The sequence below is a fragment of the Gouania willdenowi genome, chromosome 13 (genome assembly GCF_900634775.1).
Source record: "Gouania willdenowi chromosome 13, fGouWil2.1, whole genome shotgun sequence".
Taxonomy (NCBI): Eukaryota; Metazoa; Chordata; class Actinopteri; order Blenniiformes; family Gobiesocidae; genus Gouania; species Gouania willdenowi.
This window is the reverse complement of record NC_041056.1, coordinates 32,747,882-32,771,158: the sequence shown is the minus strand read 5'-3', so window position 1 is coordinate 32,771,158 and position 23,277 is coordinate 32,747,882. Positions and strand designations below refer to the sequence as shown.

The window sequence follows — 23,277 nt, the reverse complement described above, 5'->3', positions numbered from 1 at the left end:
TGATCGTTGGCAGATTAAAACCGTCGAATTTATGGTATGTATAAATTTTTCATAATCTGTTTTATTTCCACTCACGAGTGATTTTGTGATCTCGTTATACTTGTGATCAAGTAATGCGGACACTGCGGTAATGTGTGACCTAGCTCACGTCCTCGGCCTTTCTACACTGCTTCACTAGTTATGTGGAGAGCAAAAAGTGATCGGCTGCCAGAAAGTTAATGTGGTCCGCGGGAGCGCGCATAGCCAGTTATGAGGATGTATCGCCCACTTTATACTCGTAAAATTATGTCTTGTGTAATGGAAAAATGATGGCAATTACTTTCTATATTATCTTATCAGTTTTTATTGTTTTACTTGCTCTGTGCCCTAGATAAACCAATTCTATCCCAACCTGTTTAAATATCTATCTGAAAGTCTTGAGTTTAATCACGAGAGTTTTTATCGACAGATTACAGACCACACAGAAAGAAAATGTTTTGGTTTATTTTTCCATTTCTTTTTGTGACAAACGATAACGAGAAAACATTCTGGGTTAATTTTCTGTTATTGTTTGTTACAAACAAACATAAACAATAAAAAATGTGTATGTACATGCACTGTATATGTTTGTATAGTATCCTTATATTGAAACACCAAATGTGAAGATTAACAGTCCCTCCAGGATTTTGCGGGCATTTTTTGTGATTGTTGCAGGCTGAAATGCCTGATTACGCGGGCCATTTTTCCAAAATTTGCGATAAAAAGTTGCGATTTTTTTTTCAGCCCTAAAACGTACTTTACTCACAATTAAGTTAATTGTTTCTATCAGTTATAAATACATATCGACCAGACATGTTCTAGAAAAAATGTTTTATTGTTTGACAGCAAACACCAACACAATTTTGTGTTGTTTATATAGTTTATACACTGAGCATACCCTGAATGCAAAAGGTGCAAGAGTTTTTAATCAAAATGATCATCAGAAGTGCAAGTCAGTAAACAATATTGTGATGCCGGTGAGTCCAGCCTTAATGTTGTTCTGTGTTGCCATGTCTGGGTTGCCATGTTGGGTGTTTCCGTGTGTGTTTGCCGGCCTGAATTAATATATGTGATTGTGACGTTTCCTTTTGTTTGTGTTCTCACTCTCGCTTTAGTTCGTGGTTGACGGGAGTAGAATGAGGATTAATAAGTGTTGGCGGGAGGAGGAGTGTTAGTTCATGTTCTGACAGTGTGGATGGTGTGTAAGAGCACTGTGTGCGATTGTCCTGCTCCTTTGTTCAGCAATTAAAAGCGACTTCTGACAAGGCTTAGGTAACCCTTATTTCACGGCTCATCCACACTACAATATTGAACCTAAGGAATCTTAAAGTGTATAACATAAACCTGTTATGAAGACATATTTCTTTAGGCATCACAAAAAATACAAAGCATTGACGAACATACTGTATGTAATGATATTGTGTGCTTCCTGTTTGTTCTCCTACGTGGAGTTGTGCACTGGCTATCATTCTCTTGACGTGCTTTGCAGAAGCAAAATGCTTGTCCGTAGACGACTTCCGCTTTTGCTCGATGATAACATTGCATTTTAAACAAAAAAAAGTTTACCTCCACTCTTATGAAGCTGTTTTGCACGGTCCTTAGCCAATATTTTTGTAAGTAAATGCAAGGTATTTCTATCGCACATTACTAGGGTTGGGCACCGAGAACCGGTTACAAATAGGAACCGGTTGTTAACGTCCGGTTCCAGAACCGTTACAAAGATGTTTGCATTTTGATTCTTTTTTTCGATTCCTGAATGCCCGCACTAGTTTGTTTCCGCAGCTTGCTCTGTTTGTTTATGCAGGGTTTGTATAAGATGCGTTCAGAACGCGACTGCTCTGTGTGTGTGCGCTTGTGTGTGTCTGGCGACGGTTTCAGTTTGCTCCGCGGAGCAGAATGGAGATATGAACTAATCACCAGTAAAAATCCCAGTAAAACTCTGGAAAACAATCACCAGGAATAAATATTAGCTCCCCGATAAAGATAGTAGCTCTAACAACAGGTAAAATGATGAACTGGTGATATTACCGCCTGTAATGTGCCTGTCAGTCGATGAAGCCTGTTCCGTTAACCGAGGTCCGTGTGTGTTTAAGTCCATGTGTGTCCGTGTGAAAGTCCGCATGTTTATGCCTATAACACAGAACACCACACATGAGAACTGTTTTCACCTATATTTTGATTGTAGTTTTGAATCAGCAGCTCGACAATAACACACGGTTTCAGTTTGGACCGCGGAGCAGAAGAGAGATAATGGATGTGGCAGGTGCCCGGCTTCGCCTGTGGGGTGGGGAGTCCCGCTGTGGGGCGGGTCTGCGGTTATGCTGCTCAGCGCGTCCCTTGGGCCCGTAAAGAGGTCTTATATTAGTCTATTTTCTTTTTAAAGTGGTGTTTTTTTGTGGCTTTAGACTCCAGTTACATTTATGTGTATAATATATTCCCTACAATATAAACAGGTTCACAATATAACTATTTTTATAGTTTCTGTTTCCACTGTATCCAGAATAATAATAATCTTTCTCAATAAGAACTGTTGATTGATTTGTCACATGGCTGTTCCAGGGTTTGTTTGAGTTTGTTTTATTTTGTTTCACATCTACCTGGGCTGTAGCTCTTTGTTTTATAGACTGCTGACAACTTGTTTGTAGTTTTATTTCAGCAAGTTTCACTTTTACAGTTACAGTTGGGGACCTTTGTAATTGAATACCTTAGTTACAGTACACCAACCAAATTAAACTGTATCAACTAAGTGAATTAATAAAAATGGCCTGTGTAAAGGCTTTTTCAAATTAAAAAATTATCTTGTGAAATCTGACCTGTTGACTTGAGAATCGGAATCAGAATCCAAAAGATGCCCAACTCTACACATGACTCCATTGAATGATTTCTCCCGGCTGGTTGAAAACAGGATGTGACGTCGACATTTTCTTCTTCGTAGGATCCTTGTAAGCAGCACAAAGCATAAACATAATATACATAGACGCACTGCTCTAGTGGGCGGCAGCAGTCGATGCGGCGTCTACGTATACATGTCCGCTACTTCCGTAGCAACTACAAGCGCTAAAATGCCAAAAATAATGATAAGCGGCTGCATATTTGGTTTTTTTTTTTTCAGCGAAGTTGCAGGCTTTTGGAAAAATTGCATTGCCATACTGATTTCGCAGAGTTTTTGCTTGATCTTGAGTTAATAGTTTCGATCGCAACATCGCGAAATCCTGGAGGGACTGGTTTAAAATGTTATTTTGTGAAGGTGGGGAAGGCACCTATAAGCAGGGCTCTACACTAACTTTTCCAGTGGTGGCACTGGTTCGACCAACTGAAAAAGCACAGAATTTGGTCGCACCCTTTTTTTGAACGGGGGGTGGGTTCAGGTTTTAGTGACAATATTAAGTTTTTCTGCAACAAATACTGGCTGAAATAACGTAATTTTTTTTTATTTTATATAATTTTAAAAGATGTAACAATGATTTTTTTAAATGACAGCATAACCAACTTAGCATACGCATTGCTACCTCTCCGTCCAAAATAAGATCATCCATACGCGCTCGCACGGATACGACCAGATAATATTTTCACTCGCACACACCGAAAATATACTCGCATATGCGACCATTTTGGTTGCAGTCTCGAGCCCTGCCCACAAGTTCCTTGAACTTCTGCCTACTCCTTTTGAGCACTTTCTCCTTGGAATACGTGTTATGTATTGTACATAACATTTGTTTTTTTGTTGCACAAATAAATAAATAAACAAACAAACCTGCTAAATAAATATGTATATATAAAAATATATTTAATGGGCCAATACTATCAATAAAAAGGCTGTTTTCCACTTACCAAATAGTGATTGCAGCTTATACTTTGAGACTGAAAGGGCTTAATAGTCCCTTTAACCTCAGAGCTCCTTTAATACCTTAACGCCTTGTCTGTGGTATCCAAACCATGTTTAGTCGATACTAAGGGGCCCTATGTGTACAAAGAAAACATTGCACACTGTTATCGTACACAAACAAAGGCAGCAGGCAGAGGCGAAAATAACGGATTACAAGTACTCACCTTACTGTAATTGAGTTGCTTTTATGCAAGTCATTTGTTACAGTTCTACACCCCACCTTTACTACAAAAAATGAAATGATCAAACAACAATAAAATGCATCACATCACAGACGACCAACCAGATTAAACGTAATGCACCATGCCAAAACAGCATTGAATACTGGTTATTTTCTCAGAGCATCGCCAATAGAAGAACTAGCCTACTGCTGCTTATGAAAGTAACTAGTAAATTTTACTTTAAGTACTATTTAATTGAGCTGCTTTTTACTTGTTCTTGAGTATTTTATGTAAGACCTACTTGTAAATGTACTTGAGTATGATTGATATCAAGTACTTGTACTTGAGTAGGATTAACTGTATACTCTTTCTGGCGACGGGAAGGCTAATGCCTGACCGAGAGTTGTCACGATTCCAAAATGAGTAACTACAATACTATACCAGACAAAGTATCACGGTTCTGAACTGCAATGTATTTGTACAAGTTATAAATACTTATTATTACTTAAAAATGGTAAATGGACTTGATTTATATAGCGCTTTATAACCACACTGAAGCAGTCCCAAAGCACTTTACATATCAGCTCATTCACCCAATCACTCTCACATTCACACACCAGTGGGACAGGACTGCCATGCAAGGTGCTAGTCAACCACTGGGAGCAACTTAGGGTTCAGTGTCTTGCCCAAGGACACTTCGACACATACTGGGATCGAACCCCCAACCTCTCGATCAGAAGACGACCCTCTACCACCTGAGCCACCGTCGCCCAGTGGTGTTGTTTGGTGCATGATAAGAGTACATGAACAAAAGCATATAAGCAATAAAAAACTAATAAAATGAAGTTAGAATTTATATGGTTGAAATTAAAAAAATAATCATTCAGTTTCCTTTGCACATCAATTTATGTCTAACTAATATAAATAATCAACTTAGGGTAACAAATCCACTGTCTTTTTAAGAAAAAAATAAAAATAAATAAAAAATAAAAAACTATTTGACAATAATGGTTCTTCTTCAACATAATAAACCATAGAGGATAAAATACAATAAACAGGGACTGATTCCCTGAGTAAGCTATATTTGTATGCATCTTCTGGGTGACGTTACTGGTGTTTATTGAGATTAAATGTGATCCCTCCTTTGTATGTATATTGTTTGTACATTGTAAATATCTCTGTTTAATTTAAAAAAAAAAAAAAAACTCGCTCTGAGTCCGTGCAAAAAAAAAAAACTGAAAAAATGTTCCCTCCTTTGGTTCATATAGCTTGGTGGCAATGCCTGCACAGTGTATCTCCTATTGCTTTACCGTCTCTGCCTTGTTTAAATCCAAAATAGTTCTAAATGGGACTTTTGGAGTTTGTTGTTTTTTAATAATTATTTTTATTGGAAGCAGTTTCACAGGTAACAATACAACACTGTGCAATGCAGAAAAAAAGAGAAAAAAAAGAGAACTTCCTTTTGTTTTTTCCCACCCCCAAATCTCTTCTTCCCTCCATTCCTCCCTCCCACCCTCCCTTAACACCCCAAGGAGAGCAGTTATCAGTGTATGACAGTCAAGGACATATCAATTATACAAAGTACATTTAAACAATACACGGAAATAAACAAACATGACCGGAGCTGATAGGTTTCCACTTTGAGTCTGTGTTAATTTCCACCGGGTCCGCTGCGGTGCGTGTCTGCTCCTTCCCAGAAGCAGTCCGGTGCCCTCCGGCAGATATACGCAGGGCTTCTATTTCTGGCGGACACCGGAGCACGACGCATCAATTAGCACAGAGTAAATGAAGCTAAACAGGAAATTAAGCACGTATTCCGCAATAAAATATCGGGTTACTTTTCAAAATAAAACACTTCAGATTATATTTCAAGTAAATACATCACCAAAACGTCATAATGTGTAAAAACAAATTCACATCCACTATATTGATTCCTCTCATACTGTAACTACACTGTAAACTGCAGCAGCTTTGATTTAGTTCATGTTTGAATGGTGCAGTTTTATCTCGTCTCTGTTGGCTGTTGCTGAAAAATGTGTCTGACAAATCCAGAGAGTCCAACCTTCTAGTTCTCCTTCGTTAGGAATACTGACCTGTTTAACTGTTTATTGTTACGTTTAGAACACATACATTTAACTGCGTTCTCGCGCAATTATATAAATAGCGTGAGAACTGATCTGTCTCGTGACGTCACAGTCGTTCAAACGGAGAGCACCGCAGCGCACTCCAAACGCAACCGGTGTGAATTACCAGACGGCGGACAGCGGAGAAATACCGGATCGGTGCCGTGGCGCAGCGGAGACGTATCCGGTGGAAACCCCGGGGAAGAGACATAAAAATATCAGACCAAAATGTGGCAAGCCTGGGACAGAAAAAAAAAATGTGGGCGTGGTCAGCTGGAGATTGCTTGTACCTATTACAAGAGTCGGTTACATTGGGGTAGACCTGAGACAGTTTCAGGTTTATGTAATGGACTCAGATTGAGGAGGAGCGCACCAACTTCAAGACTTGTTGCCTATAATCCTCAGATAATGGGGTTCCTAGCTCCCTCTCCCAAGACTCCCTGGGGCCCAAAACTGGACTGTCACCGATAGAGCTGATCAGACTGCAAATGTCGGAGATTAGATGTTTCTTTTCAGGGTCAAGAGCCAGTAGTGAATCTACAATGGTTTCAGGGGGGCAAGTGGGGAATTTTGGGTTCTGGTTACAAATAAAATGCCTTATCTGAAAAAAATGAAATGGGTGGGATTTAGGTAAATCATTTTTTTTTTTTTTTGGAAGCTCCATAAAATACATAAAAATTCCTTGATCATATAGTTCTTTAAGTTTAGCAATCCCTTTGTCACACCAAGACTTAAAGGTTAAATAGGTACAAGAGGGTAGAAAAAGATGGTTGTTCACAATGAGGGAGAGGTCCAAGGCTCTATGGAGGCCTAGGCTTTTCCGCATTTGAACCCAAATTCTAATGGAGTTTGTGATCACTGGGTTGGAGGTAAAGTTGGACACAGTTAAAGGAAGTTGAGAGCAAATCAAAGAGCGAAGTGATATTTTGGAGGAAGTTAGTTCCATATTAACCCAAATGGGGCAGCTCTCATCAGGTATATCATTCATCCAGTATAACAGTTTATGAATACTGCAAGACCAGTAATAATGCAAGAAATTGGGCAGAGCCAGGCTGCCAAGCGTTTTGGGAGCTGTAATACTGATCTTTTAAAACTATCGAGTTTTATTGCCCCATAGAAAAGAACTTATTAATTGATCTAAAAAAATGTTTTAACAAAAATGGGGATATGCAAAAAAATATATAAAAACTTGTGTAATACGACAGTCTTAACCAAATTAACTCTATCTACTAAGGATAATGGAAGGTTGGCCCATCTATCAAAATCAATTTTGCATCTTTCAAGGAGGGGAGAGAATTTTTTTCAGAAAAGTAGATCAATTGAATTAGTAATGAAAACCCCCAAATATCTAAATCCAGCTGGTGTATATTTGAAAGGAAAAAATGTCTGGGGTATATTTTTGGCTGCAGTATTGATGGGGATCACTTCACTTTTGTTAAGATACAGCTTATAGCCAGAATAATACCCAAATTTGTCAAAGATATCAAGAACCACAGGGAGAGAAGTAGCTGGATTGGATAAGTATAGGAGGAAGTCATCGGTATATAAGGACAGTTTGTGGACTTTTCCCACTCGAGTGATGCCCTCAAACCTATCCTCCTGATGTAGCCAGATAGCTAAAGGTTCAATGGCTAAGGCAAACAAGAGGGGGGAAAGAGGGCAGCCTTGTCTAGTTCCTCTCTGTAATGGGGAAATGGGGTTGACTGGAGTAAATGGTAAATGGTAAATGGACTTGATTTTATATAGCGCTTTATCACCACACTGAAGCAGTCTCAAAGCGCTTTACATATCAGCTCATTCACCCAATCACTCTCACATTCACACACCAGTGGGACAGAACTGCCATGCAAGGCGCTAGTCAACCACTGGGAGCAACTTAGGGTTCAGTGTCTTGCCCAAGGACACTTCAACACATAGTCAGGTACTGGGATCGAACCCCCAACCTCTCGATCAGAAGACGACCCACTACCACCTGAGCCACGGTCGCCCGTGGAGTCCATTTGTATGTACCGAAGCAATTGGGCTAGCATAAAGCAATTTAATCCAAGATATAAACTCTAAACTAAAACCAAATTTCTGCAAGATAAAGTAACGATACCTCCATTCCACCCTGTCGAAGACCTCTTCTGTGTCAAGTGAAATAATAAGTTCCGGGAAACAGAAACTAGAGTTAATGATGTTTAAGAGCCTCCTTGTACTGTATTGGTATCAAAATACAGACTGATCTGGGCAGAAAGGAATTGTAATGTAAATGGGGCATTCACTAAAAAGGAAGAGTTGAGCCTCCACTGTCTGACTGGAGGAGAGCGACAAGGGAAGTTAATGTCGACAGATACGGGGGCGTGGTCTGAGATGACAATACTATGACATTCACAGGAATTCATATCTGACAAAAAATAATTATCTAAAAGAAAAAAATCTATTCGGGAACACGAGTGGTGAACATGAGAAAAACGCTTGTCCGGTTGGGGTTTAGCCCTCCACGGATCAAACAGACCTAAACTGAATTTATATGCATCAAGAGCTTTAGCTGACTTGGATAGTGCCTGAGGGTTGGATGAAGACCTTGAATTAAATTGAAATCGCCGCCAATAAAATAAATAGTGATAGTCAACTTTAGGAAGAGAAGAAAAAAAAGGTTGAAATTAATTTATCGTCATTCCATGTTGGTGCATAAACGCAGGCCATTATCACAGGCAAGCCACACAATCTACCAGAAATCGTTACAAATCGGCATATACATTTAAATGTATATGCGTTTTATTTAATTTTTTCCAAATTCTGTTTTCCACATCAATTTTTTAAATTTCAGTTTTTTTTAGAAATATTAATTTTTTTAATTTTTTTTTTAGAAAATATTAGTTTTTAACTAATTTGAGGAAACAAAATACTAATAAATAAAAAAAAAACATAATTAAACAAATGTATGTCAAAAATAAAGTAAGATACAATTAAAAGGAAGATATAAGCTGTACTGTGACGAAACAAAATAAATACCAATAAAAACGAAAACTACAATTAAACAAAAATGTATGTCAAAAATAAAAATGTAATTTAAAATAATGAGTAAAATACAATTAAATAGTAGATATATATATATAGTACTGACATGGATTATTCCGACTGCTCATTTTTAATTATTCATGTCATATAAAGATGTAAGAGAGCAGCATTAATGTCACCCAATCTCCCCTCAGGCATCAATGGTTTACTGAATCTGAGCAGATTTATTGATTACGTTTTGATCAACTTAATTTAAATTAACGTAATTGAAATCATCCTGACAACATCGTTCCAGACCGTAATGATTAAACAAAAATAGGGGGGCTAGAATATTTCATAGTATAGTAGTTATCATTAATCTACAATGTTTCAGACTCTACAATCCCTGGTATCAGTGGTCTCGTCCACAACCACAGAACAACTTTATTCATTGATATTCTGTAGCTCTGATTAGATGATGTTTAAATCCTCTTGAGCAGGTGAAGCTGATTAAAGCAGCTGCTGTTCTCATGTAGCGCTGCTGCAGAACAGAGTTTCACAGACACGTTATAGTGAAGTGGGCACTGGTGGCTCTGATTTGAGTCAGGGATGATTTGCATAGTTTTTTGTCAGGTTAGACGGTGTTTAGGTGGTGTTTGAAGCGGCCAAGGATGAGAGTGGGAAGGACATTTCCGCATTAAAAAAAACTTCCTTTTCCTTACGGTGACGGCGTTTAAACCCTATTCTGTCCATTTCCGGGTTCAACAGTAGATTCCGTTTTCATTATTCAATTCTGTGATTCCATTAACGTGGATTTTATAGGGCACCCTAGTGTAGTTGTTAGCGCACTCTGAGAGTGGCTGTAGCACAAAAAAAAGAGACTCGCTGTAGCGCATTCAAACGTGTTTCCCTTAACCATCTCTAACCATCTCTAATTGGCCAAAACCTCCAACATTTGAGGTTACCTACACGTATTGTTCGGTCCAGGTTCCTGACATGCCCACCGTGTGTAAGGAACACGTAGTCTGTGAATGAAGGCGGGCTGAAGGAAAAGAGGCGGTGATGTCATTTTTTTGGGCTGTCTAGAAATCACCGAACATGGAGTTTTCCAAACACTTGTAAATGTTATTGAAATTGATAAAGTTTACTTTTAATTTGAAAGGCCTTCGTTAAACAATGTAACAGGTTGATTTGATCAGATCATTGATCAGATTATTGCTCTGTGAGGATCGGCCGCATTCTGTCCGAGTCACATTAAAATCTCTCCTTGATCAGCGCTTCATCATCCATCCATGCACATTACATCACATCATCATCATCATCTGTCATTAACTCATTCAGTGCCAGCCATTTTCAGAATTTCTACCCCCCTCAGTGCCAGCCGTTTTAGAGGATTTTGACTGATTTTTAAAGACCCATTAACAGACGACCGTGGCTCAGGTGGTAGTGGGTCGTCTTCTGATCGAGAGGTTGGGGGTTCGATCCCAGTACCTGACTGTGTCGAAGTGTCCTTGGGCAAGACACTGAACCCTAAGTTGCTCCCAATGGTCGACTAGCGCCTTGCATGGCAGTCCTGTCCCACTGGTGTGTGAATGTGAGAGTGAATGGGTGAATGAGCTGATACAGTATGTAAAGCGCTTTGAGACTGCTTCAGTGTGGTGATAAAGCGCTATATAAAATCAAGTCCATTTACCACGGAATGTTTTGTACTATAACAATCTGAAATCTGGTTCTAAAAGAATAGAGTTTCTACTTTTATCAGAAAAAATAAATTGTTTGTAGCACGTTTAGTTCTTCCGTAATCAGAATATAGCAAATTTTTCATAAATTGCCAGTTTCAGAGCAAAAAGCTAAGAAAACAGGCTTAATCTAAAAGAAATCTCTGTAACTTTGAAGCAATTCTTTTTTGCTGTATTGAAAACTATAACATCTGAACATTGGTTTCCTTCTTAAAAAAAACAACATTGAGACAAGGCTTTTGATGGCAAAATTATTATTATTTTGCGATGTGGCTCACAGTTGAATGTTTTTCTTATTGTATTTTGTATTTGCTTCTCCCCGTCTATCACAGAAACGTAACTTCCTCTTCCTCCCGACACGCACAGATGACCCATTTGGCCAGGTTAGTTAATGGTTTTATCTCACAATTGAGACATTATCAATAATCCACTCAGGTCCACACATGTTCTGTGTTAGTTTGTGGTGCTGTGAGCTGCTGGATACTTAATATCACTTCATAGCGCCATAATCTCCCTTGTTCCTGCTTCTCCCTCTCCAGTTTGTGATAGCATCAGTGGCTAATCTCACATCTAAAGGTGCACTGCTGCCACCAGGACACCAGGTGGTCCTTACATCACACTACAGCTTAGATATTGATGAGATACCTCCTCCAGGGTGTATCTCTGGGACAGCGTGTCAGTGTCGCTTTGGATCGATTCTATCCGGGAGCCTCTTCTGCAATATTATGAGTCTGTGTGGCTTGAAATGTAACTAAGGCCATACTTCTAGTGCAATATAATGTTTCACCTTATTGGGGTGCTGCACTTATTCCAGAGTTAGAAGCGCTTAGGAAGAAAACAACTTAAGCAGACGGGAGAATGCGCTTAAGGCATGACTTGAATGAGAACGCCCACATTTCAGGGCGGCTCCACTCAGAGTGTATAACTGGGATGAAGGCGTGCTGCGACTGACTAAAGTACAGGGGGAGAATAGCTCGCAGCCAAAAGCAGGGCCGCTGCATGGCTTTTTTGAGTAGAGCCCGTTTCCCTCAGCTTCATATATTGGTCTTACAGTCCAACAGTCTTCAAGAACCCTATTGTGAGAAGCAGGTTATAGTTAAATGCTGTAATTGTGTGGAAAATGTCACTGCCTTGGAGGCATGTTACCATACCTGCTAGAACCTGCACAAAACCTAACACCAGCCCTCTCTGCATGTTAGTCTTAAGTTATGAAAGTGCCACAGCCTTTTTAAATGCACATCATTTACAGTGGATACAGAACGTATCCAGACCCCTTTAAATTTTTCAGTCTTTGTTTCATTGCAGCCATTTGTTAAAATCAAAAAAGTTCATTTTATTTCTCATTTATGTACACTCAGCACCCCATCTTGACAGAAAATACCAGAAATGTAGACATTTTGGCAAATTTATGAAAAAAAAGAAAAAACTGACATCACATGGTCATAAGTATTCAGACTCTTTGATCAGTATTGAGTAGAAGCACCCTTTTGAGCTAGTACAACCATGAGTCGAGGGAATGATACAACTGGTTTTTCACACCTGGATTTGCGGATCCTCTGCCATTTGTCCTTGCAGATCCTCTCCAGTTCTGTCAGGTTGGATAGTGAATGTTGTTTGGCAGCCATTTTTAGGTCTCTTCTGAGGTGCTCATTTGGGTTTAGGTCAGGGCTCTGGCTGGGCCAGTCAAGAATAGTCACAGAGTTGTTCCGAAGCCACTCCTTTGTTATTTTAGCTGTGTGTTTTGGGTCATTGTCTTGTTAGAAGGTGAACCTTCGGCCCAGTCTGAGGTCCTGAGCACTCTGGAAGAAGTTTTCTTCCAGGATATCTCTGTACTTGGCTTGGTCATCTTTCCTTCAATTGCAACCAGTTGTCCTGTCCCTGCGGCTGAAAAACACCCCCATAGCATGATGCTGCCACCAACATGTTTCATTGTTGGGATTGTATTGGGCAGGTGATGAGCAGTGCCTGGTTTTCTCCACACATACCGCTTAGAATTAATGCCAAAAAGTTAAATCTTGGTCTCATCAGACCAGAAAATTTTATTTCTCATAGTCTGGGAGTTCTTCATGTGTTTGTTGGCAAATCCTATGCAGGCTTTCATATGAGGAGAGGCTTCCGTCCTGCCACTCTGCCATAAAGCCCCGACTGGTAGAGGGCTGCAGTGAAAGTCGACTTTGTGGAAATTTCCCCATCTCCCGACTGCATCTCTGGAGCTCAGCCACATACTGCCAGCTCGGGCCGTTCCAAGCTCACAGCAGGAATCCCCCCCTCCCCGTCCCTCCTCTGGCAAGGTGGAACGGACGCGATCACCAGGTCAACTCTGTTCCCACAGACAAACTCATCATCACGTTAATTTCACGTGCTCTTTTTTCACGGCTGGATTATAGAAACGGACTGGGTTTCCCAGGGCCCCTGAACGCAACATGTTAAATTAAATGACCGTAACTCTGCTCATATTTGCTTTATCGGAGGAATTCCACCAGTTTATGAAAGATAAGTTGCTCTTTACAGCCAGTATAGGTAAATTACGGTAATTTTACTCACACGTAACAGAAACATTAAAAATCCCGCTTTGTTTTAACGAAATCGACACGAGGAACAGAGAGAGAACCAAGTGAGTGAGAAAGAAAGAGAGAGATTAAAATAGACCAAATAGTAGTGGATTTATTGAAAATGAAGACTCCATGAATGGAGGTTTTTTTTATTACTATTTGTAAATTATTCACTAGAAGCTTAGATATTGTGACAATAAAGATATCAAAGGTTGTTGTTTTGAGGAATCGTATTTATAATTAAAATCAGAACAACAAAGGTAGAAATAGTGTATTTAAATTGTGTAATTAGTGAGTTGTTGAAAAGTGCTGAGGTGCAGCGGAGGGTCTCCTTCTGCAGAGACATGATGATGAGGGGTTCGATTAAACCCAGAATTCCAAGGTATTTTTGAGGGTATAAACATGCATATAAACACATATTAACCCATATAAACCAAAAAATATTGAAATGGGACATTTTACTACTGCAAATGTGTAACATATTACTGGTATTTTGAGAACAGGACACATGTAGATTTCCGAGCAATTCATTATAATTCATATATAGTAGCAGGACTCCCAGGAACTCCACATACTCAAAATTGGTGCACTAGTGCACTAACATGACACGGCCTAAGAAGAGAACTAAAATTAGATTAAAAAAATAAATAAAAAAAATAGTTGCAACATTTTGCGTTCTTGTTCCAGGTTCTGCTGTCATAATATTACCTTCTTTCCACTTCCAATGTTTAAATGTTGTTTTGTTTTTTTGTTTTATTTCTGGCTTATTGATTCTTGTTTGGCAAAGTATCACCCTTTCTTTCAGACATTACATTTATTTGGGCTTGCATTTGTGATGTTCTGTTTTTGGTTACATTTGGATAAATAAATTAATACACTACACTTTGATCCCCAAGACACTTTGTATATTGTGATTCTACAGTTTGAGTATGTGTCCCAGAACACTGAACCACCATATAGATATACCTACTGTATATATGTATACACACATTATTTATACATTAGCAGCAGTGCAATGTCCAATTTCTAAATTTTTCTGGGTTATCTAATAGCCAACTACATGTGTCCTGTCCACAAAATACCAATAATGTTATACATTTGCAGCAGTAAAATGTCCCATTTCCATATTTTTTGGTTTATATGGGTTAATATACCAGTAATATGTGTTTATATGTATATTTATACCCTTGGAAATACCCGGATCTGGTGATGAGCTGCTACACTAAGTTACTGTCCCGCTGTCGGCTGAGCAAAGAGAAATTCTGACATTCACGTTGTCCTCTGCCTCCATGAGTTCTCTGTGATGCCGTTCGTGTGTGTATGTGTGTGTTTATATACAGTTGTGTGCGAAAGTCAGGGCACCCCTTTAAAAACAGCATATTTTATATATTTAAAAAGTTATATTCATATTTACTGTCTCTCTGGTATATGGGAAAAAAAGACAATATTGTCAGGAAACATTAATGCATAGTTACATTTTATTTTATAAATTGAACAAAATTACAAAAATGAAAAACATAATTTTGGCATGTGCAAAAGTCGGGGCACCCTGAGAGTTTCAAAGTGTCAGATTCTTTTTACAAGCTCAGACCTCTACCAGCTCATTGGTCCTGAAGCATGTGTCAACAATTGTCATTAGGGAGTGCCAGCTGGTGCCAATTTGAGGGTTTCTTAAATACGGCGACTCCACAAACCTTGTACAAACACTCAGCAACCATGGGTTCCTCTAAGAAGCTGTGTAAGACAGAAAAAATAAAAGTAATTGATGCCCACAATGCCGGGGAGGGCTACAAGAAGATAGCAAAGCGTTTTCAGCTTGCAGTTTCCACAGTGCGAGGCATAATTAAGAGATGGCAGGTGAGGGGAACTGTGGAGGTCAAGAAGAGATCTGGAAGACCAAGGAAACTCTCGGAGAGAACAGCTCGTAGTCTGGTCAGAAAGGTAAACCAAAACCCACATTTGACTTCAAAAGACATCCAGGAAGATTTAGCAGACTCAGGAGTGGTGGTGCACCCTTCCACTGTGCGCCGATACTTGCACAAACAAGACCTTCATGGAAGAGTCTGTAGAAAAAAACCTTATCTACGACCTCATCATAAAATACAACGTCAAAAATATGCAACAGAACATCTACAGAAGCCTGATGACTTTTGGAAACAAGTGCTGTGGACTGATGAAGTTAAAATAGAACTCTTTGGCCACAATAAGCAAAGGTATGTTTGGAGAGAAAAAAGGAGCAGCATTTCATGAAAAGAACACCTTGCCAACTGTTAAATATGGGGGTGGATCCATCATGCTTTGGGGTTGTGTTGCAGCCAGTGGGACAGGAAACATTGCTCGGGTGGAGGGAAGAATGGATTCAATTAAATACCAGCAAATTCTGGAGGCAAATATCACAGTATCTGTAAAAAAGCTAAAGCTGAAAAGAGGATGGCTTCTACAACAGGATAATGATCCTAAACATACCTCCAAATCCACCATGGACTACTTCAAGAAACGCAAGCTGAAGGTTTTGGAATGGCCTTCACAGTCTCCTGACTTAAACATTATCGAAAATCTGTGGGTAGATCTTAAAAGAGCTGTGCATGCAAGACGTCCTAGGAATATTGCAGAACTGGAAGCCTTTTGCAAGGAAGAATGGGGAAAAATCCCAAATAATAGAATCCAGAGACTTGTTGTTGGCTATAAGAAGCGTTTACAAGCTGTGATATCTGCCAGAGGGGGTGTTACTAAGTACTGAAGGTACTGATGCTGTAGGGTGCCCCGACTTTTGCACATGCCAAAATTATGTTTTTCATTTTTGTAATTTTGTTCAATTTATAAAATGTAACTATGCATTAATGTTTCCTGAAAATATTGTCTTTTTTTTCACATATACCAGAGAGACAGTAAATATGAATATAACTTTTTAAATATATAAAATATGCTGTTTTTAAAGGGGTGCCCTGACTTTCGCACACAACTGTATATATATCAGTGGCGTGCCGTGACCACTAGGGTTGGGTAGGCAGGGCGTTGCAAATCGAGACCACCAATGGCAATTTCATATGTTTCTGCTGGCAAGCGTTAATTCAATTCAATTCAACTTTATTTGTATTAAGCAATTAAAACAAAGTCTCGTGACATGGCAGCGTGTTTGTGTTGGAAACACAGAAACATGGAGAAGATGACAACAACAACAACAACTTGGAACAGCCTCAGTGAAGCGCATCCACAAAGCAAAATCTTCCATTCACTGTGAAAAATACGAACAATTTTCTGACCTTTCCTTTGCTGAAGGTCTGGTAACTCAGGTGTTGGTCTCCCATCTTTTAAAAGCTGTCGTTTTTCCTAAAAAGAAAGTTTCTTTATCTCTAGCGCTGTCATCCTGTCAGTGTTTCCTGCTTGCTCTCAGAGGAGGACGACGCTATTTTTCCCTCTCCCTCATCTCCCTGCTTGCTGCTTTTTTGTCTTGTTTTGTCTTGTTCAAATGTAACACGAGCCTCTATCAACATCCCCATCCTGAATCTAATCATGGAATTGATTATCTGGTCTTTCTTTGCTTTTGGTCAAATCTCTCTACTAGAAGGACGGGCAATGGGAGAGTTTGCAAGTCCTGAGGACGTGGAAGATGTCCACCACCAGATTGGAATTTATGATATCGGGTCTTCTGCTGATTGGATCTGGCATTTTCCTGATCGATCGCAAAATTGGATTACGTTGGCAGCACTCTTGGAAGCCGCAGTCAACGACAAAAGGAGCCAGACTCTCCAAACTCTCTCAGATGGATTCCACCTGGGAACTTTAATCAAAAGATAGTTTGTCTCACAGGAAATGGCCACACTATTGGATTACTTATCGAACTGACCAGGAACAGTCGGGCTGGCAGCCATGTTATGGCTAGCCCATCTTAAAACACCTTCTCTATTCTTATTCGGCACCCTCCGGAATGAACAGCCTGTGGTCTGTTTTCTTCTCTCCAATCTCTCCAAGGACGGACTGTTGATAAGACACTTGGACCTTACCCTCACTTTTCATGTCCACCTGGACCCGGCTCTGCCAACGCACTCTCGAGGTCATCTCTTCATGAGAGTCTGAGTAAACAGGCTTATCTCAACGAACACTTTCACTCCTCCTACATCACTACATATCCTGTCTTTATCACCGTCTCCTCTGGCTCCACCCCCTCCTCCTTCCCAGCGGTTGGCAGTAGGAGGCGCACCATAAGGGCAGCGCCACACTGTGGCTGACCTGCAAACTAACAATCCTAAAGATACATTCCCTGTGCTAACGTGCTGTTGTATTGAATTGTATGTTTGTTGTGTTTTTGTTGCAATGTTTGCTGAAGAGTTTTTTCATGATCCAAAACTCCGCCCCTCTCTACAAGGGCCTAGTTTGGTTTTTGCCTTTTTTATCTCTTTTTCCTACCCATTATGTCATATTTCTCACCTAAGAAACTTAGCGCTGCTCTTGCTGGCTGCTCCCCAGTACTCCCGTACCTGTCGCCCATGTGATATGTTATTGTGCTTCATCTTTCTTGGCCGGGATGTAACTGAAACTGAATTTCCCCTCGAGGACTAATAAAGTATATCATCATCATCGTAGTGTTATCCCGCCCACTCGCAAGAGTGAGAGAGAACGTAGCAGCTGTAGCAGCTACGTGGGATCAATTCACTAATGCACTGTGAACTTGCATTTAGCATAGCACGTTTACGTCCAAAGGCAGTGTAGAGAGCTGCCTTTCTACATAAATGGTTTTCATTTTGGGGAACTGACTGCGCATGCGCAAACACATAAAAACATGCTATGGGGCCAGAGGCAGAGCAGCCGTGTGCTTTTGGGAGAGGGTGTGGCCTCTCCCTAATCATATATAATTATATTATAATTAAAACAAAAAATAAAAATATCAATTCAGCCTTGGGTAGGCACTGCCTACCTTGCCTACCCTGACTGCACGTCACTTATATATACATACAGGTAACGCCAACTCTGACCTTTTCATCGGCCAACGATCACTTCTTACGCCGCTATCGTTGCGGAATGCGGATGTTGTGTGCCGTAAAACGGCATCACGTTTTGCGCGTGGGTAGAGTCGAGTTGTGTGTGTGCACATGCGCTGCCCACCGTGCCAGTCTGGTATGCTGTTTGGCCCACCTCTTCCAGCAGGACCAATCGGGCTGTTACCCCCCCTGCAGTGCAGTTCACACCTACGCAGGCCAGACAATGGTCCCCCATGGTTTCACACATGCACAGAGCTGGTTAGGAACGGCCCTGGTTGCCATTGTGAGTACACCCTATATCAGCAAAGGCTCTGAATCCTAATGACCATGTGATATTTCAGTTTTTCGTTTTTAATACATTTGCAAAAATTTCTACATTTGTTTTTTCCGTCAAGATGGGGTGCTGACTGTACATTAATGAGAAATAAAATTAACTTTTTTTAATTTAGCAAATGGCTGCAATGAAACAGAGTGAAAAATTGAAAGGGGTCTGAATACTTTCCGTAGCCACTGTATATAGTGTAGAATACAAGATGAGAATTTTACTGTTTAAAGAGAATTCACTTATGCTTTTATCAAATTTATATATATATATATATATATATATATCAATTGCATTCTGGTTGTTTTTACCACTGAAATGATACTGTAACTCTATGTCGGATAGCAAATGTGTGTGGACACCTCTCCATGGGGGTAAAACTCTAAGTCTGAGAACTACTGGTGTATTGTGTGGTTTTCCAGGCTGCTCAGTCCAGTGTTCCCACTGTTGAGATGGAAGAGGAAAATAAAGGTTTGCCTTCCCACAGTTGGTGTTTACAGCAGAAGCTTCTGCTCCACCCCTTCAGAACCAGGTATATACAGTATTTTTTGTCTTATCTTGTCTTGTATTATCTGCATGCTCTGACAACAAATGTTTTTTTTCTGTACCTTAGTAAATATGGTGAGGTTCAGATCTGCAGGGATAGAAAGTTGGTTTCTTTTTTTGTGGGGAACGGGGCAAAAAGGTACAGTATAAGGAACTGTTCTTGACTTGATGAAAGGGGATATAATTGTTTTTATCTTTCATAAAACCACTTCCACAATGCATTTATGTAGCACCCAAACTTATGTTCTCCTTCAATTCTTCCAAATTTTACTAGTTTAACTCATTCAGTGCCAGCCATTCTGAGATTTTCTACCCCCCTCAGTGCCAGCCGTTTTTGAGCATTTTGACTGATTTTTAAAGAACCACAGAATATTTTCTACTATGACTATCTGAAATCTGACACCAGATTCTGAAAGATTGAAGCCTCTACTTTCATCAAAAAAAAAATGTTTCTGGCTTGTTTCGTTCTTTTGTAATCAGCCGTTGAATAGAGCAAGTTTTACACAAATCTTCAGTTTCAGAGCAAAACGCTGAGAAAAAAGCCTTTTTGTAAAAAAAAACCTGTCACCCTGTGACTTTAAAGCTTTTTTTTGCTTTAGTGACAACTCTAACATCTGAACATCGTTTCCTTATATAAAACTAAAAAAAAAGACACAGACCGGGCTTTTGATGGCAAAATTATTTTTATTTATCTATCTGGGTCAGAGTTGAATGGATTTCTTACTGTATTTTGGCGTTCCTCCAACTTTGTCTCCCATCAGTCTGTACACACGTAACTTCCTCCTCCTCCCAGACATACAGAGTGTCACTGCTTACCCGTTTTTTTATGGTTTTATCTCACAATCTCCACACTTCCTCTGGTCGGAGTGTGCGCTGCTGGGAACGTCAGCTCTGCACGTAGCGCCATTTTCTGTCGCGTAAATGCCTTTCTTTCTTCCTCTGAGCTCCGATGAGCATGGATGATCTCGCATCCAAAGGTGCGCTGCTACTTCCTACATGTCACCTATTATTTTGCTATCTGGCTCACAGGCTGGGGGTATTTTGTACCCCCCTCCCCCCGACACGCAGCAATGACCCGTTTGGCCCGGTTAGTTGATGGTTTTATCTCACGATCACAACATTATCAATAATCCACTCAGGTCCACACATGTTCTGTTAGTATGTGGTGCTGTGAGCTGCTGGATACGTCACAATATCACTTCATAGAGCCATAATCTCACTTCTTTTCCTGCTTCTTCCTCCTTTGCTGGGTAGCATCAGTGGCTAATCTCTCATCTAAAGGTGCACCGCTGCCATCTTCAGGACACAGTTGGTCACTACAACACCCCACAGCTTAGATATTGATAAGAGACCACCGCCAGGGTGTTTTCTAGTAATCCCCGTAAAAAAATGCAAATGACGAGATATCTCGTCAATGGCACTGAGCGTATGGATTTGAAATGACGAGATATCTCGTCAATGGCACTGAGTGAGTTAATTACTTATTTTAAAAATTGCAAAAAACTTTATTGCGTTATCCATGTACAATTTCCAATTTTAAAGTACAGTCGTTTGAATTTATTTATTTATTTTTTAACAAATAGACGCAGCAAACAACGGACACAGTAAAGTGGCAAACTTTTACTGGATGAAGTAGGCTGTTAAAACCTGCTTATATCAGGTTAGGTCATCAAAAATTGATAATTGTTTGACTAAGAAGATGTTTGCAGAATATAGACCACCGTAACAAGTAAGACAGCTCTCTTGCTCTCTTCCTCACTTGCTCCCCGCTCTCTCTCCCCAGAAAACTGGATGGGCTAGTTTAATTAAGCCAACCTGAAAAAATGTAAATGCATTTTAAAATCATAAAAACAGCAACATAAATAAAGCCTGCTTTACTGTGTTCCACAACTGCGGTGAGTAATTTGTGAACGTATTTCCTTGGTATTAAAATGCTTTTGATCACTGTTTTACAACCAACATTTGGCTCTACACGGTGCCATCAATGTTATGAGACGTCAGACAAATGATTTTGAGAGAGTTCAGAGTTACATTGAACGCAGCATGAGGTAGTACCTTCCTGGTGACGATGCAGTCTGTGGGCCGGCTTAAGAGTCCATATGTGGGGTGCAAGCCGCTGATTGGCTGAAAATCTTTCACTTAAAGCTTTGGGCTTGTTATTGGACCCCACGACGCCATTGCTCCATGTAATTATTACTAAATAACGAGTCTTTGTAAAAAATATTTCTGCTGCAGATCCAATAGGAATCCACAAGAGGAAGCTTTTCCTGTGGTTCAGCCATCTTCCTCAGGAAGAGAAGCAGTTTGGTGGGGTCTTCAGCCCAGAGACTATGCATGTGGATCCTCTGATACTGGAAAGAAAGGCTACGGAGAAGGGTGAACTTATGAGTTACCCTCTTCAAGCACATGTACCCAAGCGTCTTGCTGTGACTGTAGAGCAGCTGTTTGAACCAGGGAATAGCTGGACTGAAGGTCGAGGACTGAATGTGCTGTTGTACGGCGCTGTGGGAACTGGGAAAAGTACAGTGGTTCGTAAGCTGGTGTTGGACTGGTGTGCTGGGAGCACTCTGACAGACTTTAAGCTGCTGCTGCCTTTTTCTTGTGAGGACCTCAGCAAGCTGTCCAGGTAAGTTACCTATGACCTTTATGTAGGCATCGCTCTTTTGCTGACCCAAACATGATAAAACTTTCCATCAGCTATAACATGATTGAAATCAAAGGGACAAGGAAGGTGTAGAAACATAACGGGTAGAAAAAATCTTATGTGATTAATGACTTTCAAACTTAACAGAGAGGTAAATGTGTAAAATTGTGACTCTGGAGGATTTAAAGGCATGCAAATACCATGAATAACATCCTGATGTTCCAGCCTGGGGTTTTAGGTTGTCTGTTAGCAAAAATGTTTGTTCAACTTACTGTTGTAGTTAATCAGACAAATATGGTCAAGCAAGACAATTCATTACTAGTAGTTAAATATTTGACGATAATATCAAAGTCAAAAGTCAAAGTCAGCTTTATTGTCAGTCAGTCCCCCTGTACTTAAGTCATTCACAGCGCACCTTGATTCCAGTTACGCACTCTGGATGGAGTAGCACTGAAATGTGGGCCTTACGCTCATTCTCCGGGTGACAAATTATTTTCCTAATTTCTAATATGTTCACATTTAACAGTTCTAGACGGCACAAAATTTGTTAAATTTCATAATATTTTATCTGTGTCGTCCACTCCTTTTCCTGGGAAGATTGTGGGAGCAGCGTCATGGAGCTGATCAGCTGTGCGCACCAGAGTTGCACGCCTCGCCTTGGCTACAGCTCAGTAAATGAAACTCTGACAGACCTCAGACTTCTGTCGATGCTGGTCAAACTGGTGTTTTTATACTATGTTCAACGCAAAGCCACAGTTTGACCCACTGCAGAGTAAATAACAAGCGAAACAACCTCTCATATGTGGAGATTTGTGAAATGCGCATGAGAGAATGGATACCAGAAACTGTTCCCACATATACTGTATTTAGAAACTAGGCTCAGCTTCAGTTCGTACTTTAAACAATTTATATTTAAAACTGCATATTATGTAGGAAGCCAATAGTTCTGTTTCATTGCAAGCGTCTCTTTCTCCTCTGTATTAAAGCAGGACGCTCTGTGGGATTATTTCCTCAAACGTCCAGCGCATCACACTCTGTCACGCTTTAGAGTTACAGATACCGTATTGATGACAGATGATGTTGACCAATGCTTCTGATTTTGTCTGAATGCAGGAATGAAAGAAGTTAATACAATCAGGCTATCCCATTGTACCACACATTCCTGTGCGTTTACAGCAGATGTGCACATCAAAGGTGCTATTGAAGCCCATCGCGCTGCATCAGTACCACGAGAAGCCCTAAGCAAACGGGCACTAGAGGGGAACTGAACCACCCTTGCAGCCGGCGCCCTGCTCCCCCAAACTCCAGGCCGCACGGAAGCATTC

The 23,277-nt window shown here is 40.2% G+C and overlaps 1 protein-coding gene across 3 annotated transcripts in view; it reads left to right on the top strand.

Annotated features, from left to right (window-relative positions):
- The window catches only part of nlrx1 (NLR family member X1), an 83,757-nt gene continuing 60,480 nt past the window's right edge, over positions 1 to 23,277 (top strand). For all 3 annotated transcript variants that reach the window (XM_028464239.1, XM_028464238.1, XM_028464240.1), the window contains exons 1-4: positions 1 to 34; positions 11,242 to 11,292; positions 19,185 to 19,294; positions 21,544 to 21,934. In XM_028464239.1, the coding sequence (XP_028320040.1) occupies positions 11,276 to 11,292; positions 19,185 to 19,294; positions 21,544 to 21,934 (518 nt within the window). In that variant the 5' untranslated portion in view covers positions 1 to 34; positions 11,242 to 11,275. The remainder of the gene's footprint in view (positions 35 to 11,241; positions 11,293 to 19,184; positions 19,295 to 21,543; positions 21,935 to 23,277) is intronic.